This window comes from Aquarana catesbeiana, linkage group LG02, assembly GCF_042186555.1.
Source record: "Aquarana catesbeiana isolate 2022-GZ linkage group LG02, ASM4218655v1, whole genome shotgun sequence".
NCBI classification, from domain to species: domain Eukaryota; kingdom Metazoa; phylum Chordata; class Amphibia; order Anura; family Ranidae; genus Aquarana; species Aquarana catesbeiana.
In genome coordinates this window covers 811,076,410-811,089,726 of record NC_133325.1, presented here as the reverse complement: position 1 = coordinate 811,089,726, position 13,317 = coordinate 811,076,410, and the positions used below count along the sequence as shown (strand labels likewise).

The window sequence follows — 13,317 nt, the reverse complement described above, 5'->3', positions numbered from 1 at the left end:
ATGGCCAGCCTTAGTCCGTAGGGTTCAATATTGAGTTGGCTCCGCCCTTTGCAGCTATAACAGCTTCAACTCTTCTGGGAAGGCCGTCCACAAGGTTTAGGAGGGTGTCTATGGGAATGTTTGACCATTCTTCCAGAAGAGCATTTGTGAGGTCAGGCACTGATGTTGGATGAGAAGGCCTGGCTCACAGTCTCCACTCTAATTCATCCCAAAGGTGTTCTATGGGGTTGATGTCAGGACTATGTGCAGGCCAGTCAAGTTCCTCCACCCCCAAACTCGCTCCTCCATGTCTTTATGGACCTTGCTCTGTGCACTGGTCCAAATCATTTGGTGGAGGGGGGATTATGGTGTGGGGGAGGGGGGATTATGGTGTGGGGTTGTTTTTCAGGGGTTGGACTTGTCCCTTAGTTCCAGTGAAGGGAACTCTTAAAAAAGGGGTTGTAAACCCTCGTGCATCCTATACATTAAGGTAAAAAAATCACCTGGTAGTGACCGCCCCCCCTTTTACTTACCCGAGCCCTGGAATTTCCCACACTGGAGACGCACTCTTCCTCTGCCCAGGGCTCTCAGCTCTTGATTGGATAGATTAATAGCAGGGCACCCATTGGCTCCCACTGCTGTCAATCAAAACCAATGCTGGGGGGGGGTCCTACATTTGGGGAGGGTAACCCTCCCCCTGGGAGAGCGCTTTTCCTAGGGCAGTGATGGCATGTAGTTGACATGTAGTTTCAAAACATCTGGGGTACCAAGGTTCACCATCACTGTCCCAGGGCAAGGCTATGCAATTAGCGGTCCTCCAGCTGTTGCAGAACTACAAGTCCCATGAGGCATAGCAAGACTGACAGCCACAAGCCATGACACCCAGAGGAAGAGGCATGATGGGACTTGTAGTTTTGCAACAGCTGGAGGTCCGCTAATTGCATATCCCTGTCCTAGTTGTGCACGGCCCAAAGGAGGGGGATGAACAATAATATGAAGAGGGTAGAGGTTATGGGGAAAGGGAATTTGGAAAAAAAGTGTTTGGGGAACCATTTACTTTTTCTCCCCCAGCAAGCCCCCCCCACCCCCCCCCCCCCCCTTCCATAACCCAGAAACACAAATTTCTCATCACTGTCTACAAAAGCATCAGGGGGACACCAAAATAAAAAATAAAAACTGCATTTTTATTGCTCAGACGGAGAAATTTGGAATAAAAACACACAAAACATCAATATGGCGATATTCTTCTCCGTCAGGAGTGCAATCAGACTGTTCTGGAAGACGGAGGGTCAATCCGGACCAAAAACTGCCAGCGACACAACATGGGGGTCACCCCCCCCCCCAAAAAAAAAGTGAGGGGTATGCGGCTCCCACATTGAAGACTAGGAGCTGGACGCCAGCAGGGGCTCATCTTCTACCCTCAGATCTAAAAAAGGACCGGCTACAATTCAATCCGGAAAGTAATGGAGAGAGCCTCCTCCTGGGAGGTACTTCCATGATTAAGTCCGGCCTTGTGGGTGGGACCAATCAGACAAGGACGTCCCAGGCGGGGACTATTTTTTCATATTATCCAGAAAAATTTAATGTACCGGCTTCTGAATTTTTTCTTTTTTGGGGTGCGGTCTTTTCTTTGGGAAGGGTGACCCTGCTGGCGGGTTTGGGTCGGACTCGGGGCAGAAAAACCGTATAAAAACAAACGCAATTACTAAAAACATTTCACACGAGTCTTCAGACATTCAGAAGGAGGATTGTGGTGTGCTGTGTGGGGGTCCTCGGCGTGCGTCTGCGGGGGTCCTCGGAGGAGGGGCAGGTCACAGTGTCCGTGTTGTATACAGGTTCATGCCATGGGGCACTGTCTGCAAACAGCACGCCGGGCTGTAGTGTGGCATTGTAAGATATAGCACCTGCACTGGCAGCAGCGTTGCACAAAATTCCCTTTCCCTGGGTCAGCCGCCAGTCAGGCCGATGGACGTGGGAGTCAGTCCTTATGTACGGGTAAATCCCATCATTTCAGGTACTTATTGCTTTGTAGAGGGGGAGCCGGGTGCAGCAGCATATCCTCCCCCCCGTGTCGTACCGTCGTTATGGTCCATTCCTGGAAGAGGCAGGGGATATAGACAGACAGAGTGGAAGACAGACCCCTCCCCCGCACTGGGTCAGTGGTACAATCCCATCAGAGTCACACTTGGCTCTTTTTTGGCATTTGTAGAATAAAGAACCCCCCCCCTCCCCCTCCCCCGCCCCATCCCAGGTAACAGTCAGTGGCTCATTCAGCGTCGTACAGCACCGGCGTGCGCTCGCCATCGTCAGTCCATCTCCATCGACATGAGCCTGCGGTGTTCCCGCCGCTTCTCTGGGACTGGCTGCACCTTGCAGCAGTAACGAGTGCTGCAGTATCCAATCAGGCAGGAGAGAAGGCCGGCCACCAGGGACAGGCCAACTCCGATCAACAGCGGGTATTTGAATGCACTCAGCACTGCGGGACAAAAAAAAAAAAAAAGAAAATAAATTGATGGTAAGTTAGAGGATTCATAATTTGCTCTACCTATCTGAGAATGAACTGCACCTTCTATACATGGCCACTAGATGGCGACATCATCGTACATTAGAGGATTCATAACTTGTGCTACCTGAGAATGAACTGCACCTCCTATATGTGGCCACTAGATAGCGCCATCATCGTACATTAGATGATTTATAACTTGCTCTATCTGAGAATGAACTGCACCTTCTTTATGTGGCCACTAGATGGCGCCACCATCGTACATAGAGGATTCATAACTTGCTTCATGTGAAAATGAACTGAACCTTCTATATGTGGCCACTAGATGGTGCCATCATCGTACATTAGAGGATTCATAACTTAGACCCCTTTCACACTGGGTCGTTTTGCAGGCGCTATTGCGCTAAAAATAGCGCCTGCAAACCGACCTTTAATAGCCGCTGCTGTCTCTCCAATGTGAAAGCCCCGAGGGCTTTCACACCGGAGCGGTGCGCTGGCAGGACGCTGAAAAAAGTCCTGCTAGCAGCATCTTTGGAGCGGTGAAGGAGCGGTCACCGCTCCTGCCCATTGAAATCAATGGGGCAGTGCGGCTATACCGCCAGCATCGCGCCGCTGCAGGGGAACTTTGCGGGCGGTTTTAACCCTTTTCATAGATTCATAACTTGCTCCATGTGAAAATGAACTGCACTTACTATATGTGGCCACTAGATGGTGCCACCATCGTAAGAGGATTCATAACTTGTGCTACCTGAGAATGAACTGCACCTTCTATATGTGGCCACTAGATGGTGCCATCATCGTACATTAGAGGATTCATAACTTGAGAATGAACTGCACCTTCTATAAGTGGCCAGTAGATGGCTCCATCATCGTTCATAGAGGTGTCATAACTTGCTCTATGTGAAAATGAACTGCACCTTCTACATGTAGCCACTAGATGGCGCCATCATCATAAGTCAGAGCAGTGGTTCTCAACCTCAGTCCTCAAGTACCCCCAACAGGCCATGTTTTGGGAATTTCCCTTCTAGATTAAATAGTTCTTATCAACCCCATGCCATTGATATTGATTTAAAGTAGCTGTGCAAAGTAAAACCTGGAAACATGGCCCGTTGGGGGCACTAGACCCCAGCGCTCCCCACAACTTCAGGGCCCCCCAGAGCCCTATGCTAGCCTGGGCTCACAGTACTGAAGCACAGAACTCTACCCACACATGCGCAGCACTCAGGGGGACAGGAAGGAGCGCTCAGAGGGAAGGTGGAGGGACTCGTGAAGCCACCAGATGGGCCTCTGTGTTGGAGGACTTGATAAGGAAAGGGGGAGGGGTTTGCTCTCCATGGGACCTGCAACAGCAAAGTCCCGGGTGACACAGCTTATCGGGATTCACCTGAGGGGGGTGGGGGTGGGGGGGCATTCCTTAGGATTGGGAGGGAGAGTCTTGCTCCATCCCCTATAAATAGGGGGCGGGGGGTCATAGTTTTAGATAAATCCGGGGCATGGGGTCGTTCTGAACTTTGAAGGGGGTCCAGCTGATGGTGAATGTGGCACTCTACAGATCCCTAATCCTACAAGAAGAAATAATTCTCAGAAATGACTTGAATCATTTGTTTCCACACACTGCACTGATGATGCCCAACAAGCCTGGAACAACTGTCTGGGGAGTGGAACACAGACACGGCGGAGGCGCCTTTACTTACAATCCATCCTGACGCTGACGGCCACCGGGGAAGACGTCACGCTCTCCTGTCTGCTCCAGCCACCCTCGCCGGTCCTCACCCAGGGGGTCACCGCACAGTAATGGCCGCCGGCGTCCTCCTCCTCACAGCCGTACACCCGCAGCCTGTACTCCATATCGCTGATCCGCTCCAAGGCCACCTCGCTGGAGCCGTTCCTCCGGCTGTGCTGGACCTGAGCCGTCCGATCCGCCCCCGCCAGGAAGACGGTGGAGCCGCTCGGCTTCTGGAGGTACCAGGAGACCTCGAATGCCATGTCCGCTGAGGAGAAAAGCAGAGAGGTGAGGAGGGTCTGGGATGGGAGCGGGGGGATGAGCATGACAGAACAGACACTAGGTCTACCGCCGCTTCCCTGCACTACTCTGTATATGGGGAGGGAAGGGAAGAGGAAAGGGGAAAGGGGGAAGAGGAAGAGAATAGGTAGAGAAGAGAAAAGGGGAAGAGAAGAGGAATGGGGGAAGAGGATAGGAAGAGAAGGAGGAGAAGAGCAAGAGGATAGGAAGAGAAGGAGGAGAAGAGCAAGAGGATAGGAAGAGAAGGAGGAGAAGAGCAAGAGGATAGGAAGAGAAGGAGGAGAAGAGCAAGAGGAAAGGGGAAAGGGCAAGAGGAAAGGGGAAAGGGCAAGAGCAAGAGGAAAGGGCAAGAGCAAGAGGAAAGGGCAAGAGCAAGAGGAAAGGGCAAGAGCAAGAGGAAAGGGCAAGAGCAAGAGCAAGAGGAAAGGGCAAGAGCAAGAGGAAAGGGCAAGAGCAAGAGGAAAGGGCAAGAGCAAGAGCAAGAGCAAGAGCAAAGGGAAAGAGCAAGAGCAAGAGGAAAGGGAAAGAGCAAGAGCAAGAGGAAAGGGAAAGAGCAAGAGCAAGAGGAAAGGGAAAGAGCAAGAGCAAGAGGAAAGGGAAAGAGCAAGAGCAAGAGCAAGAGGAAAGGGAAAGAGCAAGAGCAAGAGCAAAGGGAAAGAGCAAGAGCAAGAGGAAAGGGAAAGAGCAAGAGCAAGAGGAAAGGGAAAGAGCAAGAGGAAAGGGAAAGAGCAAGAGCAAGAGGAAAGGGAAAGAGGGGAAGACAAGAGCAAGAGGAAAGGGGGAAAGACAAGAGGAAAGGGGGAAAGACAAGAGGAAAGGGGGAAAGACAAGAGGAAAGGGGGAAAGACAAGAGGAAAGGGGGAAAGACAAGAGGAAAGGGGGAAAGACAAGAGGAAAGGGGGAAAGACAAGAGGAAAGGGGGAAAGACAAGAGGAAAGGGGGAAAGACAAGAGGAAAGGGGAAAGACAAGAGGAAAGGGGAAAGACAAGAGGAAAGGGGAAAGACAAGAGGAAAGGGGAAAGACAAGAGCAAAGGGGAAGACAAGAGCAAAGGGAAAGAGGAAAGGGGAAGACAAGAGGAAAGGGGAAGACAAGAGGAAGGGGGAAGACAAGAGGAAGGGGGAAGACAAGAGGAAAGGGGAAGACAAGAGGAAAGGGGAAAGACAAGAGCAAAGGGGAAAGACAAGAGCAAAGGGAAAGACAAGAGCAAAGGGAAAGACAAGAGCAAAGGGAAAGACAAGAGCAAAGGGAAAGACAAGAGGAAAGGAGAAGACAAGAGCAAAGGGAAAGACAAGAGGAAAGAAGAAGACAAGAGGAAAGGGAAAGGGGAAGACAAGAGGAAAGGGGAAGACAAGAGGAAAGGGGAAGACAAGAGGAAAGGGGAAGACAAGAGGAAAGGGGAAGACAAGAGGAAAGAGGAAGACAAGAGGAAAGAGGAAAGGGAAAGGGAAAGAGGAAAGAGGAAAGGGAAAGGGAAAGAGGAAAGGGGAAAGAGGAAAGGGGAAGACAAGAGGAAAGAGGAAAGAGGAAAGGGGAAGACAAGAGGAAAGGGAAAGACGAAAGGGAAAGAGGAAAGGGGAAGACAAGAGGAAAGGGAAAGACGAAAGGGAAAGAGGAAAGGGGAAGACAAGAGGAAAGGGAAAGAGGAAAGGGGAAGACAAGAGGAAAGGGAAAGACAAGAGGAAAGAGGAAAGGGGAAGACAAGAGGAAAGGGGAAGACAAGAGGAAAGGGGAAGACAAGAGGAAAGGGGAAGACAAGAGGAAAGGGGAAGAGGAAAGGGAAAGGGGAAGACAAGAGGAAAGGGGAAGAAGAAAGGGAAAGACAAGAGGAAAGGAGAAGACAAGAGCAAAGGGAAAGACAAGAGGAAAGAAGAAGACAAGAGGAAAGGGAAAGAGGAAAGGGAAAGGGGAAGACAAGAGGAAAGGGAAATACAAGAGGAAAGGGAAATACAAGAGGAAAGGGAAATACAAGAAGAAAGAGGAAAGAGGAAAGGGAAAGAGGAAAGGGAAAGGGGAAGACAAGAGGAAAGGGGAAGACAAGAGGAAAGGGAAAGAGCAAGAGCAAGAGGAAAGGGAAAGGGGAAGACAAGAGGAAAGGGGAAGACAAGAGGAAAGGGAAAGAGCAAGAGCAAGAGGAAAGGGAAAGAGCAAGAGCAAGAGGAAAGGGAAAGAGGGGAAGACCAGAGCAAGAGGAAAGGGGGAAAGACAAGAGGAAAGGGGGAAAGACAAGAGGAAAGGGGAAAGACAAGAGGAAAGGGGAAGAGGAAAGGGAAAGGGGAAGACAAGAGGAAAGGGAAATACAAGAGGAAAGGGAAATACAAGAAGAAAGAGGAAAGAGGAAAGGGAAAGGGGAAGACAAGAGGAAAGGGGAAGACAAGAGGAAAGGGAAAGAGGAAAGGGAAAGGGGAAGACAAGAGGAAAGAGGAAAGGGAAAGACAAGAGGAAAGAGGAAAGATGAAAGGGGAAGACAAGAGGAAAGGGGAAGACAAGAGGAAAGGGGAAGAGGAAAGGGAAAGGGGAAGACAAGAGGAAAGAGGAAAGGGAAAGACAAGAGGAAAGAGGAAAGGGAAAGACAAGAGGAAAGAGGAAAGGGAAAGACAAGAGGAAAGGGAAAGACGAAAGGGAAAGAGGAAAGGGGAAGACAAGAGGAAAGGGGAAGACAAGAGGAAAGGGGAAGACAAGAGGAAAGGAGAAGACAAGAGGAAAGGGAAAGAGGAAAGGGGAAGACAAGAGGAAAGAGGAAAGGGGAAGACAAGAGGAAAGGGGAAGACAAGAGGAAAGGGGAAGACAAGAGGAAAGGGGAAGACAAGAGGAAAGGGGAAGACAAGAGGAAAGAGGAAAGGGAAAGACAAGAGGAAAGAGGAAAGGGAAAGACAAGAGGAAAGAGGAAAGGGAAAGACAAGAGGAAAGAGGAAAGGGAAAGAGGAAAGAGGAAAGGGGAAGACAAGAGGAAAGGGGAAGACAAGAGGAAAGGGGAAGACAAGAGGAAAGGGAAATACAAGAGGAAAGGGAAATACAAGAAGAAAGAGGAAAGAGGAAAGGGAAAGAGGAAAGGGAAAGGGGAAGACAAGAGGAAAGGGGAAGACAAGAGGAAAGGGGAAGACAAGAGGAAAGGGGAAAGGGAAAGAGGAAAGGGAAAGAGGAAAGGGAAAGAGGAAAGGGAAAGAGGAAAGAGGAAAGAGGAAAGAGGAAAGAGGAAAGGGGAAGACAAGAGGAAAGAGGAAAGGGGAAGACAAGAGGAAAGGGGAAGACAAGAGGAAAGGGGAAGACAAGAGGAAAGGGAAAGAGGAAAGGGAAAGGGGAAGACAAGAGGAAAGGGAAAGACAAGAGGAAAGAGGAAAGGGGAAGACAAGAGGAAAGAGGAAAGGGGAAGACAAGAGGAAAGGGGAAGACAAGAGGAAAGGGGAAGACAAGAGGAAAGGGGGAAGAGGTAAGGAGGAAGAGGTAAGGAGGAAGAAGAAGGGGAAGGTGAATAGGAAGGCAACTCTTATGGTGGGTCCCCATTGGAGGAGGGGCGTGTTATCTACCCATCACATGACCGCAATGGACCGGCTGCTGACCTCTTAGGATGTTATTGTTACAAAGGAATGATTTGTATTTCCTATATCTTCAGAATAGAGGATGTCCATCAAGCAAACCTCACCAATGCCCCCAACTGATCAGATCGAGACAGAGGCCCCCCTACAAATCAATGCCCCCAATCTAATCATTCCCGGATCCATATCTCACTACATATAGCTACAGATGTAATACTTTATATTTTCTTCTATTCAGCTTTTTCTTGAAATAATCCTTCAGGTCTAAAGTTGATCCTGTGCAGGACTCATCTGCTTTTTCACAGCCCTAACAGTAAAGAACCCTTTCCGTTACTTCTAGCAGTGCCTGTGTACTCTGAGGGGACCTAGAAGTGAACTTGTGCTGTCCATGGCTTCACTTTAATGGCGGCCCCACTTGCCTTTCCTTTGACAGTTGGGAGAAAAATACCCGGTACATCCAGAAATGGAGAAGAATGGACTCCAGCCTTCCTCTGTGATAGAGCTCATGATTGGCCCAGGGTTGTCACATGGGGACAGGGAGGGTGTCCTCCATTCAGTATGGCCCAGATCTGGGTCATTATAGGATTCCTCTATACACTCCCCCCATGGCTAAATGGAGCAGTGAAGGAGGAAAGGATAAGATTATTATGTGCTGCTGGGAGGGAAGTAGCTGAGCTGCAGCGAGCCAATCTGATTAAATTAAGGTACTTCTAAAAATGGCGGCTATATCTGAGCGGTTATATTATAATGGGCTGCCGTTACCTGGATCCATGGCCGGGCCATCGATGGTTATGATGCACCAGAACTCGGATCTCTCACCAAGGAAAATACTGGAGCTGTCTGAGTAAGTGGTCACATTGAAGACGGGACCTGGTTAGGAGGAAATAAAGTTACATGATGACTATGGACACAAGATGATCATTTACTGACCAGAAGACCAGCAGGGGGACATACCAGGCCAAACCGACCCTAGTATGGATTCCTAGGTGTGCCCCCTATTGCTAACCCTGAGAGTAAAACTGGTGCCAGAAGTTCTCACTTATTAGACATTCATATGTGAACCCCCCCACCAACCACATTCTTAGCCCTGAGAGTAGGCCGGTGATGGGGGGCCTCAATTATTATTATTATTATTATACACTCGCATCTCTCCACATCATACAAAGACATTGTGGAAAATTGTGCTCTTCTACTCTCGGGGGTAACAGTTTTATGAAGACCCTTTTCTGTTCCAGCATGACTTTGCCCCTCGTATACAAAGCCAGCTCCATAAAGACGTGGTGTGACCAGTTTGGTGTGAAGGAACTCCAGTTTCCTGCACAGAGCCCTGACCTCAACCCTACTGACAATCTTTGGAAAAAATTGGAAAGACGATTGTCAGCAAGATGTTCTCATCCAACATCAGTACCTGACAAATTCCCACAGACACCCTCCGAAATCTTGTGGGCAGTCTACCAAGAAGAGTGGAAGGGGTCATAGGCACAAAGGGGGCGAGGGCCAACTCCATATTAAAATGGCCATTGGGGGGGGCGAGGGCCAACTCCATATTAAAATGGCCATTGGGGGAAAAGGGCCAACTCCATATTAAAATGGCCATTGGGGGCGAGGGCCAACTCCATATTAAAATGGCCATTGGGGGCGAGGGCCAACTCCATTATAAAATGGCCATTGGGGGCGAGGGCCAACTCCATTATAAAATGACCATTGGGGGCGAGGGCCAACTCCATTATAAAATGGCCATTGGGGGCGAGGGCCAACTCCATTATAAAATGACCATTGGGGGCGAGGGCCAACTCCATTATAAAATGGCCATTGGGGGCGAGGGCCGACTCCATTATAAAATGACCATTGGGGGCGAGGGCCAACTCCATTATAAAATGGCCATTGGGGGCGAGGGCCAACTCCATTATAAAATGACCATTGGGGGCGAGGGCCAACTCCATATGAATAGCCAAGGGTTTGGAATGGAATATCCAACAAGCTTGCATAGGTATGATGTTCAGGTGTCCACAGACTTGATTATATACTGTCTGTCTATCTTTACTATTTGATCATCCATCATCATCAACACCACCATCATCCTCCATCACCACCACCACCATCATCATCCATCACCACCATCATCATCCATCACCACCTTACTCCCATGACATATCTCTCATCTCACCTGAATTTTGGAATACCAGTTGTACTGGATTGGTGGTCTGATTCCGCACCATCCGCCACACTCCGCCCCCGCCCTGCGTCCAGGCCGAGATCGCGCACCGATAGGCTCCACTGTTGTGGTTCTGCGCCTGGTAGAGTCTGAAGATATAGACGCCCTCCTTCCCTTTCTCTAGAAAGGTATTACTGCCAGCGGGCATCTTCCGATGCGTCATCCCCTCGCGGTTCAGAGAGATGACGATGACGGGGGGCTGAATGGGGTCCTGGGTTGTCAGCGTCACCTGCACCGAGTACTGGGGGAAGGGGATATTCTTAGGCTGCACCGTGCACATCATCTCGAAGGTTCCTCCGGCTGCCGACACCGCCTGTACTGGCCTGGCGGTAACAACGAGGGAGGATTCTGTGGGAAGAGGAGAAACAATCAGGTGGGTTTACAAAGACCCAGGACCGAGAATGTATACCCCCTATGGGGTGAACATAGGAAACCGCTGGCAGAAAACAAACTGAAGCTTCATAGTAACAGAAAAGTTACCAATGGGTTCTGAACATTCCAGCCCTTCCGATCTGATCTGCCCAGCGGTGTCATCAGGTGCCACCATTATACCCAACACAGTCTGAGCGCCAATTCTAAAAAAAGTCACTGGCAAATGGCCCCATGGAATACCAGACTTCCGTCTAACAAGATGTAACACCACAAGTAGAAGATCGGAGGCATCACACAGATATCAGGGCCCACATATAGAAACTGAATCCAGGTATCAGAGACAGATCATGTTTTCAGGATTTTCCCTTACATCTCACAGATGACTCCCCCTGTGCCTCCAACTCCGTAATCAACACAGCTCTTCCCAAAGGGGATCCTGAAAATATGACCTGTCTGGGAGGACCAATGACCGGACTATACACGGTGCTCAGCATCTGAACACTCCCCAAGGTGTATGCAGCTATGGGACCAAACCAAAATCTAACAGAAGTTCAGTGAGATGATGGGGAAAAGGTTTTACGCCTCTAAATTTTGATCAAGCTTGCAAATCTTTGAAATGGAAAGTTAGTGTAAACGTGAATGAATAAAAGCGAAAAAAAACAAAAAACAAATCTTTCATGAGGAAACTGAAAGCAAATGGATTCATTTTTGGATTTCCTCATACTTGTTAGTTATTTACTCATCAGACTATGCCTCTAAGCGATTACCCGCTGTACCAGCAGATGGTCCACCTCCATTGATGAACCCATCATTTTGAGGAAACTAGGAGAGAGAGAGAGAGCTAAACAGGGCGCTGTGTCTCTGCGCCAATGCAGCAGGATCTGCCAGCAATCGGGGCTGAATGGAAAATGGCGTTAAACAAACAAAAGGCGAGTAATGGCATGGACTTACACTTTAAATGAACAATACAGCGAAAGTTCACCTTTACAGAAAAATCTGTAAGGTGAACTTACACGGAGCCCCTCCTCACCACCTCCCCCCCCCCCCAGTCCCTCTGACCTGTTGCGCTGCGATCTCCCGTTCTGAGCTCCGGTATAGCTGCGTCAGGGGTCCAGGGCTTAGAAATCCCCTTGGCATTCACGCGCCTTCTTCCCCGTTGACAGGACGGGCTACGCGGGTTGTGATTAGTCAGTGACGCCCACGTGCTGGCGCCGACCAATTAGAATGTTCCGAAATGTCACTCCGGATGGGGTAGATTTTGGATATTCAGCTGTGGGGATTTCCAAGCCCCGGACCCCTGACGCAGCTATACCAGGGCTCAGAACAGGAGATCGCCACGCAACAGGTCAGCGGGCCCAAAGAAAGGGGGGGGGGTCCTGTGTAAGTTCACCTTACAGATTTTTCTGTAAAGGTGAACTTACCCTTTAAGCACAAGAGACTCCATCTTGCTTGCAATGTTGAAATGTGCTCCGTAACCTTCACCTAACACACAAACACAACTTTACTAGAAGTTCTCGTTCTCTCTCTCCCTCCCTCCCTCCCCTCCCCCCTCCTCAAGGTTTTAGTTTCGCAACTATGTATGGCATAGTTGATGACATATGACATTATTCTACATGCTAGTTTTTAAACAACATCTCACGCCACCCCCTTTCTCATCTTCTGCATAAAATAGAATGTAATAATAAATAATTGTCATGAGCATACGTTAAAACACAGTGATTGCGTCCTGTGAATCTGTTCCTGCATATGTATAGTTAACTTATTTGCAGTGTCTTCACCAGAAAATTTCCCTAACAGAACCCACAAGAGAGAAAGACTGCCAAGATCATTAACCCGTTTTCCTGCAATCACTTGATGTGCAGAGTCCTGTTCACTAAGGAGATTGTGGACCAGCTATAACGGAAGATAAAGTAGTGTCTCCCCATTGCATACACACATTGGATAACGCTGAGACTGTGGGGAGCGTGTGTGAGAATACACGCTCCCCACAGTCTCAGCCTTATCCAATGTGTGTCTGGCAAATGAATATTGGTAGATGTGTGGATGCAATAGGGAGGCACTAAACATGACTTGTCTTCTCTATCATCTAGAGATGATAGAGATATGGCTTCTTATGGAAACATCTCTTTTGCATGCCATTGCTTAATGAAGTCAGTGTTTGCACAAGGCCCGTTTTGTTGTCCTGTAAAACAAAGATAAGAAGGGATAGGCGTATCTGTATCTACAATAAGCCATCAGCCGAAAAAATACACCTCTTCCGTCGTCCCCATTGTTTGGAGGAGCTCTTGGCAAAATACTGAACCCAAACTTTATAGAACGGTCAACAAGACCTATATACAAAGAAGACTTTTATAGCCAATGGCACAACCTTCTATGTGCATCGCCAAGTTGCTGCACCCTTCCTCCACGAGCTTCAAGACACAGGCAGCAAACAAAACAAATAATCTGCCATCGCCTCCCACTCAAATAAATGTGATTGTCCAGAACAGTAGTTGTCAACTTATAAGCTATAGGTAGCCTCAAATGTGTCCCCTGACATCACCAAAGGGCCACACATAATACCCTGTTTCCCCGAAAATTAGACCTAGCGTGATTGTCGGTGATGGCTGCAATATAAGCCCTAGTTAAAGTCCTTGTAGGTCTTATTTTCAGGGTAGGGTTTATTTTCGGGGAAACAGGGTAGGGCTTAT

At 49.0% G+C, this 13,317-nt stretch overlaps 1 protein-coding gene across 1 annotated transcript in view; it reads right to left on the bottom strand.

The window, feature by feature from the left end:
* Positions 1-1,142: 1,142 nt before the first annotated feature.
* The window catches only part of PTGFRN (prostaglandin F2 receptor inhibitor), a 64,844-nt gene continuing 52,669 nt past the window's right edge, over positions 1,143-13,317 (bottom strand). The window contains exons 6-9 of the mRNA XM_073617593.1: positions 10,208-10,603; positions 8,803-8,910; positions 4,177-4,473; positions 1,143-2,455 (exon numbers count right to left, since the gene is read on the bottom strand). Coding sequence (XP_073473694.1) covers positions 2,286-2,455; positions 4,177-4,473; positions 8,803-8,910; positions 10,208-10,603 — 971 coding nt within the window. The 3' untranslated portion in view covers positions 1,143-2,285. The remainder of the gene's footprint in view (positions 2,456-4,176; positions 4,474-8,802; positions 8,911-10,207; positions 10,604-13,317) is intronic.